General features: G+C 45.2%; 1 protein-coding gene across 1 annotated transcript in view; it reads right to left on the reverse strand.

Moving 5' to 3' along the window:
- The window catches only part of tgfbr3 (transforming growth factor, beta receptor III), a 67426-nt gene that overhangs the window by 6717 nt on the left and 35598 nt on the right, over positions 1–25111 (reverse strand). Inside the window, exons 4-15 of the mRNA XM_030727166.1 lie at positions 22088–22225; positions 13769–13952; positions 11928–12090; positions 11341–11488; positions 8798–8975; positions 8482–8714; positions 7591–7746; positions 5812–5991; positions 5161–5346; positions 3408–3701; positions 2834–2960; positions 45–83 (exon numbers count right to left, since the gene is read on the reverse strand). Coding sequence (XP_030583026.1) covers positions 45–83; positions 2834–2960; positions 3408–3701; positions 5161–5346; positions 5812–5991; positions 7591–7746; positions 8482–8714; positions 8798–8975; positions 11341–11488; positions 11928–12090; positions 13769–13952; positions 22088–22225 — 2026 coding nt within the window. The remainder of the gene's footprint in view (positions 1–44; positions 84–2833; positions 2961–3407; positions 3702–5160; positions 5347–5811; positions 5992–7590; positions 7747–8481; positions 8715–8797; positions 8976–11340; positions 11489–11927; positions 12091–13768; positions 13953–22087; positions 22226–25111) is intronic.

Below are 25111 nucleotides of genomic sequence, written 5' to 3' on the forward strand. Positions count from 1 at the left end.
GGGTTCACAGAAATATGAATGAAAAATAAAAGAATCAGTTTTACCATCAGGAGGACGATTTTCTGGATTTTCAAATGTAGCATCTGCAAAAATAACATAGTAAAATGTAAATGCATGTTGACCATTGTGTGTACAGATGCACAGCACACAGTATGAATTACAGTGCAGTAAAGTGTAAGGGGACTGTGAGCCGGCAGCGTCCTAACCCATGAACCTTTTGACTCTCACCAGTCTTACCCATTTATTTCAAGCCACCTGGAAGGCTTTCAAAAGTGAAATTAGCTGTAATGATGTCTTAACAAACAGCACAAAGCTGCTTGTGTACGAGTGAACTCAAGAGGCAAACCTGGTGCGTGTCCGCACAATGGGCGCTATTCTCGGACAGAACACCTTTACGTTTTCATCTCGCGTAATGGATGATGACAGGTCATCAGAGAAGACTTTAATTGAGAGGGGACGATGGCCAGAGGACGTCCTCTCTGCAGCCCTCCTCCCCTTTAGTCTGTCCTGGGTGACTTGTTACGCTAAAAATGTCAAGAGGCCACGAACACATGCAGACAGAAGCAGCGAAATACCTGCAGTGTGTAACGTTCTCGTGTCAGCTTGACTCAAAGATCTGTTCTGCATGAAGCTGAAAGCTCGCTTTCAAAGACGGCCTTCATGTCTGCAGAGGGAACGTTCTCTGCAGGACATCTGCCTGCTCCTGACTGCTGCTTTAACACAACCAGACATCAAAGTTACACTCGTGATTTGTGTTCTTCCCAAAGCTGAAACAGCACTGATATCTCTACGCACGTCATTTCTTTATGTGTGTTTGTCTGCATAATGACTTGTTTTGGTTCAACTCTGACCTTTCCTCAGAGAAGCGGTTCAAACGTATAAACCCTGAACTTACTGAGCCCAGCTCCGGTCCATTAGCTGGTGTTCAGCTCAGGCAGGAACCCTAACCAGCGCACGCTCTTTGATTTTGAGAGTTCATCATTAAAAATATCATAAAACTCTAAAGTGAGCTTCTTGACATGTGGCCAGTGAATACAGCGAACCGCATGGACAGCCTCATTCAGTCAGTTTATAAAACCAACCATATTTTATGGGAAATCAGCTACTTACAAAGATAAGTGATCTGCAGGATCGACCCATTCATATTTTAGGAAGTGCAGTTTCACCCTAACAGTATGTTTAATACAACGATGCTGACTTTAAAGCTGCCCTCTTCCTTTATGCTCTGCAGACTCCACACTAAATGAGTCCTACTTGTACTGATGTGACGATATAATCAACGCTGCCAGCCTCTCAGACAGATTAACGTTTTCTAAATGTTCCTGAGGACATAAAAAAGGAACACATTTATTGGCGTTGTGAAGCAGTAAATCTAATTTTGATGGCAGAGCTTTGAGGCTGTTTTCCATGTTTTCCAGGCACCAAGTTGGCCACAAGTGGCTCACTTTGATTTGCAGATTGAGCTCAGCTCTCCGGGATGCTGTCCAGTGCAGAGCCACGGCCCCTGAAAAGGCTGCTTATTTTGTTTGCCATCCTAGCATAAGCGATGCCTTTGTGTTCTTTGAATTTGAGGCTTGTTTGTTTTCTTCAGCGTGTTTATGGCATATCTGTGTTTACATACTCCATGGAAAATAAACCCGCTGCATGGCACAGCGGTGCAGGCGGTGCACCCTCCTCGGCTTCGTCGCTCATCAACAGCAACACGTGACTCCATCCACAGAGTGAAAACTGATGGCCAACTTTGACCTCCAGAGGTGGGTGGCTTTACTACAATGTAATAAAGCCACCCACCTCTGGTTGGAGGTACACCCCTGACTCACACTCGAGCTCTGAGTGGTTTTGAGGCTGTTACCAATACTGATGTTCATAAGTGAGACCAAAATCTGGAAACTATCATCTGCAGCTGGGCGCAGCCACAAAATTCATCTATCAGTTCTCATCGTTTGGTCTCATCACGACTGACAGGAGGACAGACGAACCCTTCAAGAGTACGTTCACATTTCTGGCTGTGTTACAGTCTGTAATTAACCCGACATCCATGTCTTTGGATAGTGGGAGCAGAACAGCAGCAGGCACAGAGAGGGCCGCGGGTTCAAACCCACACTGCAGCGGAGGCCCAGAGCCACGCTGACATATCAGCCCGGCTGTATCTTACACCAATTAAAATGATGTCATTTATATCAAATCACAAGCCAATAAAAACGACTCAAGCTGACCCCGGGTCTCCTGGTGATGTCATTGCTCAGAGGGGATGCTAATTTGAAAAATGCTGGCAGCCAGCTAGAGAACAGGCACAGATTATATATCATTTAGCTTTAGGTCATAATAAGCATCGTGTGATGGCGTTACCTCAGGCCTCCACCCCCTGCAGGCTGCTCCCACCCCTCTGAATGCCCTTACTCCCCCCGAGATGCTGCGATAAAGCAAGTGACGATCGAGGGGCCTTCAGGCTCTGACTGGGCTCCCAAAGCCATCCAGAGGAGCACCACTCCTCATTCTCCCCCCTCTGGTGGAAAGCCGAGGCCACAGCGAAGAGCTAAGTGAAAACAACTGGCGCTCAGTGCTGCATGACTCCTCTTTTCCGCCTCACCCTCAGCACGGCCTGGTCCACAGCAGAACTGGGCCTTAGTCTGAGTCTGAGTCATGTGCTAGTTTAAACACACTCCTGTGTACAGATGTAAATGGACACACACGTGCACCTGTGTGCACGATCACACTCACACACAGCAGTAAATGGAGTTCAGGTGTACCGGCTTCATGTGGCCTTCAGAGCCGCTGCTTCCTGTAGTCCAGGTTTATTATCACACTCATACCTGTGGCTCACAGAGCTCACCTGGTGTGCCTGGCTGAGCCGGACCATCCACCACCACCAGCGGCTGAGTCGACACCTTTTGGTTTATCATCATGGCCATGATGTTGTCGCCAGAAACAGAATCACAGTTTGCAGTGGGCGATAAACACTGGAGGAAAGAAAAAGGTTAACTTAATATGAGACATTTTAGAGCGAAGAGCACAAACCGCTCAAACTGAATAAATGCATTCAGTCATATCTGCTCAACTTGGACATCAAAGACACCCCGAGAACCCTCAGAGGGACCCTGATGATGATCGCAGTTAGCTTCACAGCTGTGAGTCCGCCTCAGATCGCTGTGCTAACACTATGCCTGTTTACAGCAGGCTGAACACAGGGAGACAAAGAGAATGATGGCAGAGAGCTGCAGGCTGTACATCGATGCATGCTTCCTGCTTGGCTTTGGGCGCAGAGCTGAGCCTGAATGGCTTCAGCTGAGCCAAAGTAAAGATGGCGCCCTACACCTACACCGCTGATGCTGTACGGCTCTTTAGAGACCAACAGCTTTTACAGTAAACGATTAAACATGCAAAGTAATTTGGAGAAGATTATATACCGGCGGCAGATTTCGGTTCTTCTGAGGTGTCTTGGAGCACAGAGACATCCCACAGTGCAGGAAAAGAAGGGACACTTTGAAGGAGGAGTTAAAGGTGAAGCTGAAGATCTTGTTATCCTTCTTTGCAGGCAGGACGGGGAATTCCCTCTGAGGATGGTACGTGACAGAGACATCTTTGGGGCAAACTGTCTCGATGAGCGTGTAGTCCGAGGGCACGCTGGGATTGGAGTCGGGAGAAATGAAGCACGATATGATGGTGAACCCCAACTCTGGATCTGCTGCAGTCGATGTAACCTGGGGGGGTGGGACAGAATTCAGATGATGTTTGTTGTTTATCATGAAGTGAAACTGCTGAGCGAGACTGCTGCTCTGATCTGAAGCCAGCTTTACAATAAAATCATTTATAAAGGTCCATTTGTGGAAGAAAAACAAATATGCTCCAGTTTTTCTCATAAATATTACTCTGAAGAAAGCTGTAAGAGTTCCAGATAAAACCTTTAGCTTCACTCTACACGTCGTGTTTCCTAAATAACACATTTTTACTGTAATTATTGTCCATCCATCCATCCATCCATCCATCCATCCATCCATCTTCTTCCACTTATCCAGCAGCCTAAAGAGAGAAGCCCAGACCTCTCTCTCCCCAGCCACCTCCTCCAGCTCATTTGGAGGAAGCCGAGGCGTTCCCAGGTCAGCCCAGAGATATAATCTCTCCAGCGTAGGACATACCTGGAACACCTCACCCAAGAGGCGCCCATCCTAATCAGATGCCCGAGCCACCTGGACTGACTCCTCTCGATGTGCGGTGTGTGTTGGGCGGCGGCCAGGGGAGGAGGCCCTGGCAGACTGATCCCCAGCTATTGATTAATTATTGTGATTGTGCTTATTTTTTATTGCCCATCCTTTTATTTGTAGCCAATCAGAATCAGGAGTACCAATAAATACAAATAAATACAGAAGGCCTGATGATTTATTTAAAGCTGAAATGATCCTTATTTTTGTGTTACTGTGACAACCCTGAGCTGTAATTCAGGTTCCCTTTGGTTTCCTGTTGTTTTGGTTTCACTGTTCAGGAAATAACTCAGTACAAATCCCACCTTTTACTAAAGTTTTAAAATTAGCTGAGCCAGATTCTACTCTTCTAATAGAAACTGCATCTATTGCTGCTGCTGTAGAGATATGGAAACCAGAACCAGAACCAGAACCATGCCTCAAAGGTCAGAAACTGAAGTTTCCTTCATTCTCAGAGAGAATAATTCCATATATTTGCTTCCATAATTACAGGACAGCTTCCTTCTCTTTGTGGTTTCCTCATCACACAGTAAAATAACACAAAAACAGATCAAGGTTTATAATGTATGTAAGAGAAAGTTTGGATATACATCATCTAAATGTCCACACCTGAGGGGGAAGATGACCTCTGACCTCTGCTTCAGGTCAGACCTCAGCACAGAGCCTCAGCACAGAGCCGAGGCTCTGTGCTGAGGCTCTGTGCTGTCACTGAAGCATCTCGTGCTGATACCATCGTACAGCATGTCTCTCATATGACCAACATAATTACTGTGGTGAAACACACATTCTTAGCCAGAGAACACACACACACACACACACACACACACACACACACACAGTGACGGGTAGTGTGACACAGTGACCGACTCAGGAGGAGATCAAAGCAGGAAAAGAAGGCGAGCACATTGCTGCCAAATGTTTCCGTGAGCATTCGCTGTAACGTGAGGGATTAGAAACATACCTCCACAAACACTCGCTGACTTTGTGAAACGGTGAAGAAGGACTGCCGTGCCGGTTTGTTGAAAGGCAGCGTTTCGTACAGCTCCATGGTAAACGTCATGTTGGTGACCGGCTGCCTCGCCGGTCCCGGCACAATCCCGGGAGGCGTTTCTGAGCCTTCCTGTTTCTTTCTGTATGTGCAGTTGAACTAGAAGAAGAATAAAACAAAGCCAAAGCAAATATCAGCAGGGATCTGACGCTACATTCCTCTGCTAAGCACTCTCACTCCACATGACTGCGTGTCACTGCTCGACCACATTAAGATGGACCGGGAACCAAAGGGATACTGTATAAACAAGAACAATAAGTGGGAGCTGAGGAATGGATGAGATAAAGGAAAGTAAGCAGCAGAGAAAAGATGGAGAAACTTCCAAATGGAAAATGTCAGGTCAAGTTCATTAAACGGACATCGTGGAAAGATGGGCCGATTGGAGGAGCCAGATGAGCCTTTACTAGCACCGAGGGGCACCGGGAAACCGGGGCTTCTTCCAGCTGTGCATGATTTACTGCACACAGACATACAGATTATCAGCAGTCTTCACTTGTCAGCTTAAACCTTGCAGTAAGGAGCAGCTCAGGCAGAGAAAGGACCAGAACGAGTCCACAGTCTTACCTCTATGAAGGACGGCTCCGGACCGTGCACCGGACCGTGCACTGGACCGTGCACTGGACCGTGCACTGGACCGTGCACCGGAAGTATCCTGTCTAATTCCGCCGGCTCCCTCGTGAACACATCCAGGTCCCGATAACCCATCGGGCCGCCATCTTTAGTCTCAGCATGACTTACAATGACCTGCACACCACAGAAGGGTTAGTTACTGAGCCCAGGCTTACAAACGTAAGCACATCGGTTAGTAAGTGAAGGGAACGTTTACACAAAAACAGTTTCCTTTTTTTCCTTCCTGAGATTTGAATCGTTAGGAGAGGTCGACAAAACATTCTTGCTTAAATCTGGGAATGTCCTGTGGCCTCAGTGAGACATTTCTACATCCACAGAACATATTTCTAATTTCTCAGTGGAGCAGCGGCATGTCGGGGCCTGAGAGGAGCACGCTGCTGTAGAGAGAGGACGGGCTCAATGACACCAGCAGAGCGGTTTGAAGTTAGCTGACCTGCCTTTGGTGCCGCTGCTGAAATAAATCAACGTAGCGCAGCAACGTGGGCACAACAGCCAGAACACATTAGCCCTGATGAGTGAGAGCCCAGACAATGACAATTAATCTCCTTTGACCAGAGGTCAGAGGTCATCTGCGCGTCCAAATGCAAGCACAAAAGATGACCTTGGACTTGTGCCCGGATTTTCAATCTGCACTGGACAGAAAAAGCATTTCTCCAAACTTCCCCCACAAAAGGTTTTAAAAGGCCGGGGTGGAAGTGATTCATCCTCGCTGAGTGAATGCATTCCATAATAATGAAGATAACCGCGGATGTTTAATCACAGAAAGGCGAGTGTTCATTATTAGATACAGAAACACTTTAAAGTCAAACCACTTTTCCTGCATCCTGCAGATATTCTCCATATTTTTACAGTTCCAGTTTATACATAAGAAGAAGAGTGAGGCCTCAGAGTGAGCAGCAGTGCTGACATTTAAGGACTACTAATGCTAAAAAATGCACAATCAACTTTGTGGGCTTCAAATTAGCCTCAAGCTTTTCTGCCAGGCAGCTTTCTGACGTTTCCCACCAGCACAGTGAAACAGCAGCTGCACAGAATCACAGCTCTGTGCCGCCCTCATCGAAGCCCAGTACAGGAATGGTGCTGCACCAGTAAACCCAGGCTAACACACCTCTGTTTGGACGCTAGTAAGCAGAGGGAGGTTTGGCTCTAAGGCTTTATGCAATGTAGGCTTTCTAAGACATGGATAACACTGTTCAAAGGGTGGGCTTCACCAAAAACTGGGATCTTTTCCTAAATCTGACCGATCAATAAATACAGAAAGAAAATAATCTTTCTGACTGAAGGCCTTTCTGGGAGAAAGTCTCTGCACCTGTTGGCCTAATATTGCGGCAACAAGCACCACTAAATGGCAGCTGTTGTTCATGTAACTGTTACTTATTCTAAGCAGCACTGGATGGCGTGCTCTTTGGTGAAGCTGGGCTCGCAGCTCCAGGACCTGGAAAGCTGCAAAAGCAGCAGCTACAGTAACAACGTTTTTATACTTATTTGTTTTTTTCTGTAAGCACGAAGTACCGCAGCAATTTCCTAATGCTGTGAACCTGTTCACCCATATGGCAATAAAAACCTTCTGATTCTGATTCTGATTCTGAAATAACAGCAGTTATTGCAACTTTGGCCAGTTCACAAGTCAAAATACAGCAAGATAACAGTTTTAACAGTTTTCAGGTAAAGCAGCTGTTCTTCCACCAAATTACTCTCAGCTATCATACTCACAGAATTGATGTGGAGGGCCATTTGGCTGCTCTGCATGGGAAATATGGCGGTCTGACAGCCAGTCAGAGGAGTCTCCAGGGTGTAGTGGGTGGCATTGACTGTTGCTTTGCATTGTGGGTCTTGAAGTGTGAGGCTGGCATTTGTGAACCCGTTTGCCTGAAGTAAGAAAAACCATGGACAGAGATCAAAACCCTTTTCCTTTATTAACGTCTCAGAACTGTAAAAGAAGCATAAAAACGGAGCTGTGTGAAACTTTCTCAGGAATAAACAAATCCCACAAGGTGGTCCAGCTCCAGCTCCTAATTACAGTCTATGCCAGTTTCCATTCTGTGATGTGGGCTGATTGAGCTGTCCCTATGTTCGCACGCCAAACGCTCCCAACAGTCCTGCCTGCTTCACTCATTTACGTTTGCTCATTTCACTTCTGCAGAACTGAAACTATCCCCACGCCACTCGTGGGAGGGGTCAGGGCAGCAGATTACACTCACCTCCACATCAGCTGTCTTCACGATTATCTACACGTGACCTTTATCATTATTTGGTAATAGGCTCTGCACACAACTCTGCATCGTGGAGGTTTATGCTGCTATTTTGCAATGACTGCCTGAGACGTTCAGACATTCATTCAGCGTTTTAATTGGTCTAGACGCCGCTGTTGTCTTTGGGTGAGCTCCACTTTGATGTCTTCTGCTCACGCTGTCACATTTTGTCACATTGAGTCTGTGTCGCATGAGAAGAGATGTAAAAATAACAGAACAAAGTGCCGTTCCTGTATTTCAAATCATCGATCACATCTGATTAGAAATAAAATGAAACGCTCAGCCCACAGAAGAGCGAATGATCGAGTACCAACATGAGGAAAATACCGTGTTTGAGTCACTTAAATCTGACCTGCAGGCTCTCTTTGTCGATGCTGACCACCATCCTCTTGTCTTCGCAGCGCACGCTGAGGCCAACATTCAGAACGTCCCGATGCTCCTCGGGCTCTTCAAAGTCCCGGGACGGGTGATAAAGCGGCGGGTAGGGCAGGCCCTCGGTCAGCGGAGGGAACGGAAAAGGCAGACTGGGCTGTCGCAGGATGGCAAGCTCAGGGGGTAATTTGCTCTCCAAAGGATCCACCACATCTGGAAGTCACACATGAGCTCATGTAAACAAATAATTACATTTCTGCTTTATTATGAATGGAGGATTCAGGAGATGGAGCTACCTGGCTCTCTCAGCCGGATATTGAAGTGGTTTGCCACAGGAGTGCTGGTGTAGGATGTGACTGGACCGTGGCCATGCTCCTGTGCCCACTGGATTAAGGCCTGTGGCCCTGATGGCAGGCGCTGCTTCGGGGATTTGACCGCTGATATCTGCGGGCTCACACTCACTGTATCAGAGGCCTGTGGGAAAAAACGCTCATTAGATGCTTTCCATTCAAGATAAACGTGAGTTAGTTCACCTGAGGTCTTCAAACAAACAGAAACATGCTTTTCTGTTCAGCTTTATTACAGATATTCAGCTTCAAGTACAGTCCTGCACTTATTCTGTGTGAATCATGTGTGAATCATGTGAATGAGTGTGAGGTAATGGGCGTGTCGCAGCTCGATCAATGCTCGCAAACCAACATGTTACTTTGCTCCGTGTCCTGCTGCTCCCCACTGAGGGAGGACTCGTGCTTTCTCACAGCCAGTTCCCACACATGCAAGTCTCTTGAGCAACACTGACGAGAAGCTGCTCTCTGACAGATCGAGGCCTCGCTCGCATTTTGGCCATCGTATCACTCGCATAGCTGACGATCTCTCACACGCCGGTTGCACAAGCGCAGTATCATGTGTACCGCTGCTGTCAAGTAAAAGTCAGAGTGAGCAGCGGGGGAGCAGAAAAAGGCCGACCTCTCAGATAAACAGCTTTGAAGGATGTCAGCTGTTTGAAACAGGTTCTGCTTTTAAGATATTTTCATTATTATTGTACTCAAAGGTGACCATTTAGACACACATTGTTGTTACTACACTGTAAAGCTGCACTAGAAAGAATAAAAAAATAGTGGTGATATCACATGATCACAGGTCACATGATCACGGGTTTAGCTGAACAGCTTTTAAGGTGTTACACTTCAGTGAATGAGAACATGCTGCTCATTTAGAACCACTTAAAGATGGTGCATGAAAAATCCAACCTAATTCACCTCAAAGTAAAAAGCTGCTGAACCTCCAACCTCCTGTCACACCAACCTCTGCATGTCCTCCATCACTACATCCTTGACTCCTCTCTGAGGTCTCCCTCTGTTCCTCCTGCCTGCAGCTCCATATTCAACAATCTAATATTTCTAATATATCTGCTATTCCTCCTCTGCACATGCCCAAACTACCTCAGCCTGTCTCCCACCTGCTCCACCTCTGATTTACTCATTTTTAATCTTGTCCATGCTTTGTCACTCCCAACAAAGATCTTAACATCCTCACCTCCAGCTTAGCCACCAACCCAAATGATGCTGTTATTCTCAAAGGATTGTAATTGAAACAAACTCACCAATTTAAGTAAGCCAGGGCTCCATCCACAGTTATCACACTAGTCAAACAAACTGGACTTGGGGGGCTCAAACGTGCTCGGGCACAAATCACCCAGAGTAAATAAACCCTTAGTTGATAGATTTGATTATGAGGGGACCGTGAGAGCCTGCTCAGTCAGAGCCCCACCGCTGGAAGGCCTCTCACAGTACACGGAGGTCCAGTCCTTTATCTTACTAAAAGTTCATTAACACTTAAATCCGATAAATTAACAAAGATAACTCCGTGTATTTGTTTTGTGGACGATGCATGGCTGTTCATTTGTATCCTGGGTTTTGACCTGGCATCACGCTCAAACAGCCTGACTCTGTACAGCAGGCAGCTGCACAAACACAGCACGCCTGGCAAAAGCACAGCGGCACTGCTGCAGTCTCAGCATCAGACAGTGAGGAAACCCAGGATCCCCGCACACCTCAGGGAACAGAAGGCACATGCAGGAAAAATGAAACCGACTCCACCACGCAGTGAACAAAGTGCTGCTGATTCTCTTTCAGTTTAACTGCACGGATGTTTTTTACCCAAGCCAAAGAGGAGGTATAAAATTCCAGCCCTGCAGCCACTGTGGTGGTTGGACAGTGGCCAGCTGTGCATCGACATGATGTACACTTAAAATATTCCTCTCGAGTGTGCATAGGTGTCATATTCTTATGGTTCCCGAGGGCCTTGAGACTTGAGCGGCAGTAATGAAGATTTAATATCAAAACTATATGCTCAAGCTCGGCACTGATGTGCACAAACCCGTATTTCTGAGTAAAGTGTGCCCTGATGTATTGCAGTAATTAGCCAGTGTTTGTGTGTGGCGAAGAGGCCCGAAAGCCTGAATCAGGCATTGCTCGTAATTCAGATTACGCCTGATGGGAAGCAGCTCTGGCGCAGTCCTGCAGTAGGCTTGGTTCTCAATATATATGATGCCCTCTCCACTCCAGCCTCTGGCTTCCTGAATACGATGACAATCCTGGAGCTCCCACAGTGAAATCTCACAGTTCTTCCTAACCCGTTATCCACACCCCGTCCTGCAGCGTGCACCAGGCGCCGAGTCAGCGCACATTTTTGGTGTGACAGTGTTGATGTGTGTGTGCACAACATGACTTGTGTGCCACAGAATTCATGTGATCCAACTCTATAAAATCCTCTGTGGAGTCTGCAGAGCAAGAAAGAGATCATTAAAGGGAAAGCTCTTGAATCACTGGCAACGTACCACAACGTGCAGACTGCCGGTCACATTGTGCACTTTGACGACCCAGTTCACAGACTTCGCACACTTGAGCAGCAAGACAACGTCACGAAATACCAGAGTATCTTCCTTCAGCGGCCGCAAATCCACAATGACATCCACCTGGAAAGCACTGCAGGGAAAGGAGAGCGAAGGAATAAATAATAATAGATGGTCAGGTCAACGTTATTGTGCCGTCTTTGTCTGGCCAACTAATTAAACAGCTGGATGCATTCCCAGAAAAAAAGCAGACATATGCACTACACAGCAGATAACACCAGAGCAAGATCCAGCACAGCTACTAACACATTCCCACATATGCAGTCTTTCGGGTGTCCAGAATAATCTCTCCACTGGGGAGTGAGGACATTATCTGGCAAACTAGACCTTTAGACCAAGTTTTGAAATATCTTCCTAAAAAAAACACCACCAAGTGAACATAACCCCCCCCCCCGGCCTTCATGTTAGTTCCCATCCAAAACAAACTCCGCAGAGATTATTGAGAGCATCCTGACCTCAAAAATAAACCGTGACAACATGTGTTCTTGGCCTCCGCTGCCTCAGCTGCTCACCTGCTGGAGTTCGGCGCTTGCAGCTCAATGATGTGGACTTCTCGGTCTTTACTGGGCACCGAGAGGACGCAACCTTTTGATGTCTGCGGCTCCTCGTAGCTGCCCAGGTAGTTCAAAGACAGGAACTTGGAATCGATCTTGCAGGTGTCAGAAAACAGTGGATCTGAAAGTGCAGAGATGCTTGTGTTACTGTTCAGGGATCTGAGAGACTATTTTGATCCTGCAAAGCAGAACTGCAGCTTTCTGTTACCTCTCCTCCACTGAGAGGTCAGAGCCTGAGGTCAGCAACAGAACAGCACCCCCTGCTCTTGGGAGGAATTCAATATCCTGCTCACCAAACCTTCAGAAGGCTGAGCATTTGCTTTGACCCAGCTGTTCCATCTAAAGAGGAGTTTCTCCCGTAACCCTGCAGCTAGTATTCCCAGCACTGACAAGGCCCTGGCTTGTGCGCCTAATGAAGCTGGGCGTGCCTGGTTGGCATGACCCATCTTCCTATCAACAGGGAAATACCTTATTTGATTTTATGTGGGAAAACTTAGCAAGATATTTTACCAGAATTCTTTTGGAATAACAGGACAATCATATTCAATCCAAACTTCTTCTGTTTTTTCCTTCACTTTCACAACAATTCAAAACTTCATTAACACAAAAAGCTGCGCTCGTTCTCAGCACCACGGGAAAACACCACAGATGCTTCCTTATTTGGCAAACAGAACTTTGGACAGCCTGTAAACTGACGGTTGGCACCTTCCTCTCCAGGAGTCGTTAAAGAGCTGCAGGGAGATCCTGAGCGTGGGCACGCTAGGAAGCAAAGTGAGGATCTGTCCGTCTTCATGAAACACTTCTGAGGGAGTGGAAACCTACAGCTCCTTACTTGAAGTAAACATCGTGGCACTCTGGAGCTGTGCCAAACCACAGCTCCTAATGACACCAGCCAACCGCTCTGCTCTCCGCTAACAAAACACAGAGCGAGCGCGCTCGGTGCAGCCGTCACTCCTCTGTGGACACGTGCTTTATGTTCATGTAGTGAAAGAGTCTCATTAAGAACAACTTATCTCGTCCGAGCGCTGATGAAGTGCAGAGTTGGAGAATCGTAAGTCTGCGTCTTGAACGTGTCTCAGCTGCTCCTGAGACTCCTCCCTCAAACCACAAAGGTGTTCTCTCTCTTTCTAACCTGCCTTCTTTTTACCTGGGCAGATTATCCCCCCACTGCAGGGTGATGTTACAGTTCTGTTGTACCTCATTACAAGCTGTGTGTTTGTGTGGTGAACTCTCCTGTTGTATCTAAGACAAAGTAACTGTTTGTGTTTGTAACCCTAAAAACTCTGTAACTTAGTATCAAAATCACTAGTTTTTACCATTTTGTCATCTATTAACTGCTCTAACTTTGTCCTCTTCACTTACACATTATTCCACAAACAACAAAAGCTAACATGGTCTCAAATGAACTTTCAGTTTGAAATAAGCACACATTAAATGAGATCATTTCTGGCCTTGTAGAAACAGTACTTGTTATATATTTATAAATAATGTATTGATTTATTCTGCACACAATCGTTTTTAAAGATGCTACAATGTTACCAAAATACCACCGTTTTAGTTCTGGGCTCTTCTTCAGGCAGCGAGAGGCAAATCTACCACAGGCGGCCTGTTAAACAGTGTGAAAGGGTGAGCGTCTTTTGAGGGAAGGAAATTCTTTTCCCAGCGTAGTGCACGTAAACCTCGAGCCTGGGCTAAAACACAAAAGCTAAGCAAAGTTATGAAAGCTAAAGGGGAATGGGGTGGAGGCCTGCCTCGGGGCCCAGAACTATGTTTGGGAATTTTGTGAATCTGGTGCACACCTTCTCCGACTTTGATGTAGATGTTTTGAGTCATCCTGAGCTCAGAGAAAGAGGTGACTGCCTTGTACTTCTTCTGGGCCCAGTTGAGGAGGTGCTCATTGCCGTTGGGAAAGGTCTCCTGCTGTATCCGGGTGAAGAGGGAGAAGTTTTCTGGCTTAAAGTGGACCTCTGAGCCCAAAGATACCTTGAGGAGGAGAAAAAAAAAGCAGGAGTGTTAGAGGACAAAGGAGCTGCTGGGAACAGATGTTACCAGCTCTAAATCATGTGTTTTCTTCAGTGTTCAGCTTTACTCACGTCCAACTCGCTTCAGATAAAAAGGTTCAGCTGAAAGTCATCCACTTGTTGAGAATGATATGCACTTAAAAATGAACTCAACTCTGCTCATTTTTATTGCATCACCAAAAATACACAAATAAGTAAACAATGAAAGCAGCAGCTCAAACGCGGCTTTCTCACTTCTTCCCAAAGCATCTACAAATATGCTGAATATATTCTTACACATGTTCCTCTACACAACGAGGTGTCTGGTTCCAGTGTTTATGCAGTGCACCACACTGTAGTGTGTCATCACACATGTGTAGCTGAGCTTTAAAAAGGGGGCGGCAGAGATGGCACATATCTTTGACAGACAGATGAAGTGAGAGACGTTAATATTTACATATTAAAAAGAGAAAATGCAAACTGTTGTAGGAGGGACCGCCGTTCATGTCAAAGACACACACGTCCACATGTGCTGAAAACCTACCAAACATCCAAAGAGTCGCAGCTCACGGCCCAGACGGCCCGCCTCATTTTATTTCCATGATTGTTTTTCTTTCCTGTAAAGTCTATTATCTGTATGCACGAGCTGACACGGTGCTGGCAGGCCCGATTCAAACATTCAGTCCATCTGAATCCCAGAGGAAGACGTAAGAGCGCTTCTTTGCGATGAGTCTACAAAGTTGTCCCTAAATTGCAATCGTGTTTTAATAATAACAGAACCATATCCCCTCTGACTGTTTAGGCTTTTCGGACATAACTGTTCAAACTCCGCATGCACATCTGTCTGACCTCTGGACGCTCCTCTCGCTGTTCCTGGCATTGTCACCACAGGCTGTAAATACTGCTGCCTAGGAGACAGACATCGTCGAAGAATTCAGGTTGACTTTATTTTTAGTGTGTTTACTACAGCAAGAAGCAACGGGGAGAAAGACGCTGCAGAGGAGAGGGGTGGCGCCCTACGCTGCCGGGGAGGGGCCGGGGTATCCTTGCCAAGCTCAGCAGAGTTTATCAGTTTAATTGCGGGAATACGACCATAATTAGTCGCAAAGAATTAGAGGGGGAAAGCCTGAAAGCCAAATTAGCTCCAGGCTTTCCAGAGTACTGCAAACCTCAGGAATTTGAAACGGGGAAGTGAGGCACCCACTCTGGGCTTTAACAAACCCTCTCTCCCCGCTCTGCCTCTCTCTGCACGCCGGGCAGACCAGAAAGTGCAATTTCTTAACTGCCATATATAAATATAAATATACTGTACTGCACACTATTTACATAAGCTGTCATTCAACTCTCTGGTGCTAGTTTTGTTGCTGGTGTCCTTAAATGAAGCAAAAAAAAAGCCATATTAAACTCACAGTGCTGAACAGGGTGCTTTGGTTCAGCTGTTATTCTCACGTCAGGACACTCTGGAAAAAGATCTAAAAGATGATTGGGTCGGACTCATGTCCTTATAGGGCTGTAGCCTAGTCTGTATAAATATTCTGAAGCTCCGCATTAATGATTTGGCTGCAAACATGTTGATTTTTTGGGAGCCAAAAGCGACCTTATTTGGTCGAGTTGGTGAATTGCAAAGTCATCAGTTAATCCTGGTGTGTTTGGTCAGCAAGCTGCATCCATAGACTGTATATGTGCAACACCGAGACACACATACCTGCTAATTAGTGCCAAGTAACCTAAGGCACTTAGTTTCACTCAGCACAGCTGAAGCATAAGCTTCTTGGATGTTCTGCATCACACACCCTGACACATTATCTGTTAAATTATTCCATTAAAAATGCTCCAAAAGACACAATCGCCACCTGTGGAGGCACGGCCACTGATGAAGCACTTCTAAAATAGGGAAACTCTTCATTTCTTATAGCGGACTAAAGCAGCTACTCCAGGACGTGAACCTTTGAGTTCAGCTGTCGCTGAGCTTTAGCATCCCTACTCTTCAACCAATCAGCTGGTCTCAGGTGGACATGTGAACATAGCACAGCCACACTCATGTCTCTGTAACAGTGTTAGTTATTTTCCAAGTAAGTCAGTTACACTAACAGGCTGTGCAGGTCCAAAGCTGTGCATGTTCACGGGAAGTCAGATGCATCATTCCTGCAGGCTATTAATGTACCACTCTTCTCCTGATTACAGTAACGTCTGTGATTGTTCAACCGCTGAGAACTCAGTCTCGTGAAAGCGTATCAATCAATCAACCAACATTTATACCGAGTCCCAAGCACAAGAGAAGCAGTCCAAAAACAACTAACGCATAATTGCATCATGAAAAAAGATTTCACATCTTTTTAGTGCTCACCAAAACCGTCGTACCTGCAGGAAGTTGGTAACGGTACCTTCATTCGACCCTGTGATGTGGAAACCTGCTTATGTTCTCCCTCGGTTTAAGAGAGGCGATCTTTCAGCTGTTGATAACTACAGGCCTAGAACTGCATTATTAGTCATGAAAGAATCTTTGCAGAAAAAGTCTATTTTCCACCATCAGTGTGGCTTTAGAAAACAGCACATCCAAGTGCTGAATGGCATTACTGATGTAATGGCCTGCATGTAATGTGCTGCTCTGTTCTTGATTGGCTGAAGGCTTTGGACACAGGTGACCATGGCACCTTTGGACACAGACTACACAATGTTGGCTTATCTGCAAATGCTCTAAGTTGGTTTTCTTGGCTGGACCTTCTTCTTTTCTGCCACCATCCAAAGGAGTCCATATCAGGACCACTGCTCTTCTTTAAATTTATGATCATTTATTAAATGCTGCGCTACATTTTTATGCAGATGACACACTTTTCTTCAGTAGTACAACTTAAACACTGAAGAACAATGTAACACAACTTCTGCTGGTGTTCAGTGCAGACAGTGCAGCCAAGTTTATGTTCAAAGAGCTGGAAAAGAGTTGTCATCTAAACTTTCTAAAACCAGAGCGACCTCTTGGCCCGGTCGCTCTTTAAAAAAGGATTTTTAAATCTCAGTGAGATTGTTACCTGGAAAAATGAAGGATATTATTATAAGCAGTACACGTTGTCATTATCAAGTGTGATAACACCTGCCAGTGCGGAGCATCCTGCATGATCCCGAACATTAAACAGCAGATTTCCGGCTCTTTCAGCCTATATGGATCCACAAATTATGTCCATACGTGGAGTAAAAGGGAGATGGCACGTCAAATGTTTGAGATCAACTATCACAGAGCTGCGTTCTCACCGAGCAACACCCCAAGCCTGGGAAACTGTGAAAGGCTGTTTGGAAAATAAGAGGTGTTGCAAAAACAGGAGGGTTATGAAAGTGCAGAATGAGCTGATGGATAATATGAGCATGCAGTAACTCTCTGCTGATATTAATGTGATAAATGCTTTGGTGGCTGATTTGATCTTCGCTCTCTTGATGAGATACTGGGAGCTAATCATGCTGCTCGCTGCAGATGTGTTCCTGTGAACTGGCATGCTCTGTGATGGAGAAAACAGTACCATATGTCTCAGCGCCACTCTGGAGCGCTCCTCTGCTCTTTCTGGCTCCAAATAAAAACACTAGTGGCTACCCATGGTTTCCATTAGCCATTACAGCGAGGAGAGAGCGCAAGCCTACAAATAATGAAAGAAATACAGGAGTGAAAAGGCAAAGCTTGGCAAACGGGCAATGGGCAACATACACGCCAACAGCAAAGCTTAATAGTGTTGTTCCATGAAAAGCCATAAAACATTTGCTCCACATCAAGCCTTTCAAGCAGAGATGCAACACAGCTCTCAGCCTCAAACCCACAAAAAGATATATATGCATTTGGCCACAAAGTCAGCAAAGCACACTTTGCAGATGTGTCTCAATTCAAATCACGGTGTCCGCTGGTACAATAAAATCTGGCCTTTATTCCGTGTTCATATTTCATGTCAGTTTAGACCCGCGGTGATTCCTGCCTACTGCTGATTGACAAAAGTACTGTGGAAAGCATGTTTTACAACAAAAGTCTGGCATTTTAAAAGCCATCAGGGTCCAGTGGCCAACAGCAACAGTGTGCTCAGCAGCTCTGAAGCTTTTCCAGGCAGCCCATCTGTGTCCGTGGAGCCCTGAGCACTGGGACCAGGAAACAAGGACTGGCAGGTCTGATTCAGAGTCCCATTAGCCGCAGGAAACAGCCTCTCCGGTGGAAAGGCGAGTGAGGGAGGTCTGGCTTGGGGTTTCTGTTCTGAAGCTGTTCTGGAGTGTTAAGCCCAAAACCAGCTTCACTTGTTGCTCTGCGCTCAAACGTCCCAACTCCTTTCTAAAGCAGAGACACTGGGAACTGGAAAGGTCCATAATGCATTGGCTTTTTCTGAGCTACCAGCTTGGAATGAGTTTTTTCTCCCTCATTATAGGCGTTGATGTCAGAGCTCCCACTCGTCTGAGTTATCCCTGTGATGGACCTTTGCAGGGTGTACAGAAAACAGATGAGAAGCTTGACTAGAGGACCAGCAGCTAAAAAAGGCAGGTTTGAACAAAGGCTCAATTACAATGAATTATGACAGTTATTAGGGATGACAAGAACAAATACCAATTAAAATAATATAAATACTATGTATAAAAATTACATCCTCTTTAAATCAGGCATCTGAAAGTGAGGCCAGCTCAATAAACAAAAGCCTGTTGTTTAAACAGGCTTTTAATACCATGTAATGGAACGAGCTTATTTTTGTCTTCTGTGATGTATTATTATTTATATTTAATGTAAATGATTTAATTTTATTGTATATTTGTAAAGTGCTTTGGTCACCTTGTCGGTTGTGTTAAGCGCTATATAAATGAATAAACTAATGAATGAAATGAATGAATTAACACTTAAGAGGAGCCTTAAGCAAGAGGCTGAGTTGTATTTCAGATTTGTGGCATGTTAAGGAGGTGAAACTGTGGAGAGAACCTGAGAAGAGGAGCAGCATCCGGGTCTCCTCTGGGGAACGTGCAGCCGTCGGGCTGGTGGATAAGACAGCGACAGCTTGCACTGCCAGAGGGCTCAGTGCTGCCACTCAGACACAAATACTCAACATCTAAATGAGCAGGAGCCCCTGCAGTCAGTCAGAGCCATCAGCTGAGCCTAGTCTGCCCACAGGGGCCTTTGCCTCACTCTTTAAATCCTCTTTATCTCTTTTCAGCTCACTCAAAACCTGCTACTGTCATACAAATGCTGTCCTGAACCCTAACCCTAACCCAACAAGTGATCTTGGCCTCACGTCGATGAACACTGCGACTGATGTCAAAGAATTCAGCAAAATATCTTTTTAATTTGAGATTAAGCCGAAGTGAAACATCCTTGCCGACATCGTTAGACTCGCAGCCTCAGCTGGAGTTTTTTTAACGATGGTTTTCAGCTGTTTTCTGTCTGCCATCACTGACAAAGAGAGATATTTACTGTGATGCTGACCTGCTGCTCTTTGCAGAAACAATCATCTCAGACACACATTATCACAGCTTAAGAAAACACAAGCAGGCCAGATGCTCATCCATCTGCATGAAAAGCATCCGTTTCTTCTGACATGAGAACATTTCCATTACTACAGGAAATGATAATTAAAAGGGCTGTTTGGCACTCAGGCCCAGTGTCCTAATGTAGTAAACTTCTCTGAGGATCCCGCTCAGGCACAGACAGATCACACACTGGTTAGTGGATTCTGCAGGAACCTCCAAAATTTCAATGATTTCTTTAAAAAAACTGATTTTCTAAATCTAAGAAGAGCAGAAACCTTTATAGGATGCAGAACGGGTAAAAACCCGTCTGCTAACTGTGAAAACACTTTACTGTACAGGAATCACTCTTGATGGAGAGGTGATGAGTCCCAGTATGACTGTGTGATGAAAGTCCCTGTCAGACGAGCCTATAAGGTTTCATGAGATCTAGCAGAAGCCTATTAATACCCAGTGAATTACTGTTCTAAATGCCATCCAGGCAGGCAACACGTTCCTGGAGCACACGCTTCTTAAAATAATATAGGTGACAAATTAAAGGAAAAAGGTTTCACTTCTAGACGTTATCTGACAGCTGCATGTGAGAATGCAAATGTTTGGCACAGATGAAACCTTTTACCTGTCCAAAGTCTGTGTTCTGTCCACCTGTGACATAGCTGGCACCTCAGCACACGACCACAAGGTAATTAACACACACAACACACACAGCTACACAAGCATAAATGCGGACATGAGGTCGGACACTTCTGTAGGTTGTGCACAGAGGCCGCAAAGACCCTGCAAGTCTAATCAGCGAGCATCTAACCAAGCTAGCTCCAAAACAGAAGCAGCTTCAGGTGGTGAGAACATCAGGATGCAGCTGGATTTGACCTTTGACTCCTTCAAAGAGTTTGTAGCTGTTGTTAATCTGCTGCACTGACACTGGAGTTTATTGGGAGTTTATTGTAGAATTTATTGAGTTTGGGAGTTCATATTTTTCTTTGTTTCTCCCTGTTGATGTTCATGTGTGTCCTAATTATTACACATTTAGCATGTAGTGCTTCTGTCTGTGAACTGTTGGTTGTTGAATATATTTCTTTATGGTATCTTTTGTTGAGTTTTTATTACACAATAGTCACTTTTGCGCATTGAATCTTGCACCCGACAAAGTATGAAAAACTAAAACTAATACTGAAACTAACGAAACTAAACTAAAACTAAGCATTAAACCAAAAATAAAAACTAATAAAACCGAGCAAAACCACTCTGAAAACTAATTAAAACTAACTGAATTAGAGAAACAAAAGTTAAAACTAACTAAAACTAAACTATAATGTAAAATCTAAAACTATTATAACCCTGGTCATAACGTATGATTGACATCATTATCAAACTCTTCAGGGACTGGGGCATCGGGGCATTGCAGGACTGCACTGAATTAAAGTGATGAGCCACTTTTTTAGTAGATCGAAGCGCTGCCAGCAAAATGCTCCCAAATAACATCCACTGGATCCTCATACTGTCCTTTGGATTGTGCCATTTGTGGATACCCTCCTCCGTGTCCCATTGGCTTTCACTGCGAGATGTTTTAGGCTTAAAATTATGAATCTGAAAACCCTTGACCACATATGGAAGTAATCTGTGTACCTGATGCTGCGTTCTTGCACAATGCTTTGGTGTTAACGTAACAATAGAAAATGAATCCTTCTGGGAAGCCAGAAATCCAGAAAATAAGTGCAAAGAAAAAGTTTTCATAGTTCGATAGGACAGTGAAGCCACAGCTGCTCTGATTTTCTCATGTGATACTCGGGCTTTGAACACGAGCACTGAAGCAGTGCATTTTTACATTTTTTATTAAGTTTCCCAGAGAGGCCCCCTGGTACCTTTACTAAATATGGCTGACTCCCCAGGGGACCTGGCTCCAACTTCACTGAGATACCCCTCACTAAATCTTTGCCTCCTCCACCCCCACTTGTACCCTGGTCCTAAGAAAAACTTCAGTCTGTAAAGCAAGAAGAAAAAATCCAGTAACAAATACAAGTTACATTTGTAGGCAGAAAAAGAGCATTTATCAATATTTTTATACTGTTTTACAAACCAGCTACAAACCAAAGATGATTTCAACAAAAACCAGCAGGTCTTATTCTGAGTTGGTGACACCTTCACTGCTCAGAGGGCTTTTGTGGTACCCGGATACACTCAGTGTGATACGAACAACAGCCGAGCAAACAGGACTGTTTGGGGGGGGGGGGGGGGGGGCACGGCTCAGTGTGAGTATGAATAAAGCAGATTTTAGGTGTTCGATACTTTTTGCCCCGTTTATGAGAGTAAAAACAAACTCTTACAGCTGAGTAAGATAATCTGACTCAAACGTCTGCTGAATACTTCCAAAACTGTATTACAGTACTACTAAAGAACCCCAGGACTCTACAGACACTCATACCTCGACACTATGACTGCACGTGCATGCTGGCCTGATCAGCTGCTAAAGATGGGAAGCCTCCCTCTGAAGTGCAGCACAGCCTCCTCTGCAAATTGACATCACTTCAAATATGTTACTCATAGAAGAGGCTACTGAAACGGTAATGCGCTTTAGCCTGTGAGGAAATGAAGACACAGTTTTAGGAAGGAGGACTTTAAGGATTTTTGTGATTCTGGACTCACATGAAAGGTATGCTTGATGCGCAGAGCCAGGTTCTCCGCTCTGACATTCCAGATCAGCGGTTTGGGGGAGTTGAGCACGAAGACCAGGGGCTTCTGGTGGTGCAGTATGGCGTGGATGGGCTTCAGGTGCAACTCAACCTGGCAAGGACAAAAAAAAGGAAAACAAAAAGAGTGAAATCAGCGCCCTGCTACAACATGTATATCAAGGAAGCAAAGAGAGGAAAAAGAGAAATCCTCCAGGATCCCATGTCACATGGCTAAACTGGGCCAATGTCAAAGCTGTGGTTTTCTCATGTTGGTATAATCAGTAATATCAGGCACTGCTCTGTGATGCTGTAGATGCCTTATCTGGCTCCGTGGTTGTTTATGCACTTTGCTGATAAACTCACAAAGACGGCACGCTGTGTTCTCCCTAAAAGGCACTTGCTTAGCATGTAGCCTCAGTGGGATCTGAACTTTCACACAGTGGACTCTTTGTTCACAGGGAAAAACAGTGAGTGGCGGGTCCCTGTAACCATCCCTACAGCGTGCGACTGTGCCTTTCTTTCACACTAACATTAAAACAGTCGGTCAGTGAGACGGTGAAAACAAACCTAACTGATGCTTCTTGTCGAGTCAGGTGGCTGAAGGTGCGAGCGTTCACTGATCCCAAACTCATCATGATCCCAGCTTACTTAAGAGCTGTTTAAAAACTGTACTGCTCTGCTCTCAGGGGGGCAGAGGTCTGTCTGACCCCCCCCCCCCGTACTCTCAGACTAATCACATTAGCCCCATTCTGTGTGTCAGCAGTAAAACGCTGTAAATCACTAAATCAACCCACCAGCATTCATAGTAAATGATCTAAAGCACCCCACAGAGAGTTAATCAGTCACAGCTCACCAAAATACCAGCTTTTTTTCAAAAACACAGCCTTTGTACTTCAGCTGAAACTAATAACAGAGCCAACAATCTGCGATCACAGTGACGTGATTAAAAACCAGGCTGACAGGTTAATATTAGTGAGCAGCATGAAAAACAGGCCGAGCAGTAATTTGTTGGTTACGGGATGCATATTATCAGAGATCTACATGGTATAATTGAAACCATTAACATTTTATGGTGCACTGCACTTCTGTTACACACTGCTGTGCTCATTTAGATGGATTATTAATGGAAACGTAAACAGTTTGTTATAGATTCTGAGCGCAGTACAACATCCTCCATCCCTTTAATATCTTTAGACTCTCTCGTTCCCAGTTTATATTTTACAGCCATCCTCATTCCCAGAGTGTGAAATGCTGCAGAGCTGCTGGCGTTTGTGGCACTTCTGAGACACATCTTCACGTCCTCACCCCGACCGAGCGCGCTATCGCACTTCAGCGTAAACAAGTAGAGCTGGGCGCCTTAATCTAACCAGTGAGAGGAAGTAGAAACCAAAAGAGTCCAAAACTGAAAGAAAACAAATCATTGCTGGGCTGTTATCTTTAGGAAACCAGTACCACTGCAGTCAGTGTGACACTGACACCAAAGGAAACCAGAGGTGTGCATCTGAACACCATCACACTGTGACGTTTTCAGATCTGCTGCATCATGAAGAATTTATGACATCAACACCGGGGAAAGTAATGTATCAACAGTAACTGTGACTGGATATGGTCAACAGCAATGGTGACTGTGGCTCAGGTAGTAGAGCGGGTCATCTAGCAATTCGACGGTCGGTGGATCGATCCCCGAGTCCACGTGCTGAAGGAGCCATGAGCAAGATACTGAAGCCTGATTGGCTCCTGACGCGTCCATCAGAGTGAGAGTCTGTGTACCAGTCCATTTACCAGATGTACTAATACACAATGTGTTTGTTTTTACTGCAGTCTAGTCAGAATGGATGCTGTTTATTAAAACACGAAGCATTAAATGTGTCTTTTTGCTGTTATAAGTGACCAGTGAGTCTTATACACATGAGCGTCGTCAAAGCTCAGAATAAAAAGCTCAGATCTGGGGCACAGGCCACACACAGGCCCAGAGACTGGTGGGCAATCACCTAAGGACCAGTGGACAACTGCAGAGCAACCAGTGCGTTGTTGTGTTGTTGGGGAAAAACAAGTAACACTGAAATCGACTGCTAAGCCCTAGTCACGCATCAGGAGAGCTCTTCCTGATCTTACAGAATTACGATCTCTAAAGGGTCGCTTTCCAAAAACCTTTGAAAACTACACAACACATTTATATAAAGTCTATGGAGCAGCTACAGAGCACAGCTGTCCACATCTGTATCAAAAACTGCAGTTAAAATGTCCTCAGCAGTTTGTCATTGTCTGGTTCCCTGTGTCACAATAATATGCTAAAATTCCATATTATTAAATGTTCATTTTTTACAGTGAAAGTAGAAGTGTTTGCTCAGGAAACGTCACAGGAAACATGGGAGCGCACAAACAACAGGCCCATTGTATCAGAATACTGTCACAAAGAAACAAGATAAGACTGTGAAGCCGACTCTGAGGAAGTCCCCCAACCATGAACATAAAAAAGATTCATAATTTTATTTCAACTAGTAACATTTATTTTTTAATAAACCGCCTCCTCTGGGGCAAACATGTCATTTATACTAACTGCTGTTTGTTATTATGTAGACATGTTTGTTTTCAGTCTTTCCAAAGCTGCCCTCTTAATACAGCTGCCCCACACTACACTAACACCTGTCCCAAATGGTACTAAGGTGGCCACTGTACTGTGCTGCTTTACCATTACCTTTGTGACATTTCTCTTTTCCTGTTGCCTCCATTTGTCCAAGCATGTCACTAAAAACGTGTGCATCATAATCTGTTGTATTTTTGAACTCATACAGTATGCTACACTAACACATACCTCAGCAGAGATGTAATCAACCCAGGAAAGGCTGATTTACTGAGAGATACAAAGATGTGTCACTGTGATCCTTCATGAAGTCATTTAACAAGAGACACCAGCAGAACAAACAGAGTGAGCGTCAAAGTCCAATTATCTCCTCGACAGATGGAAGCCCTCGAGGAGAGTAACGCAAACCAGAAC

This window comes from Archocentrus centrarchus, chromosome 4 (genome assembly GCF_007364275.1).
Source record: "Archocentrus centrarchus isolate MPI-CPG fArcCen1 chromosome 4, fArcCen1, whole genome shotgun sequence".
Lineage (NCBI taxonomy): Eukaryota > Metazoa > Chordata > Actinopteri > Cichliformes > Cichlidae > Archocentrus > Archocentrus centrarchus.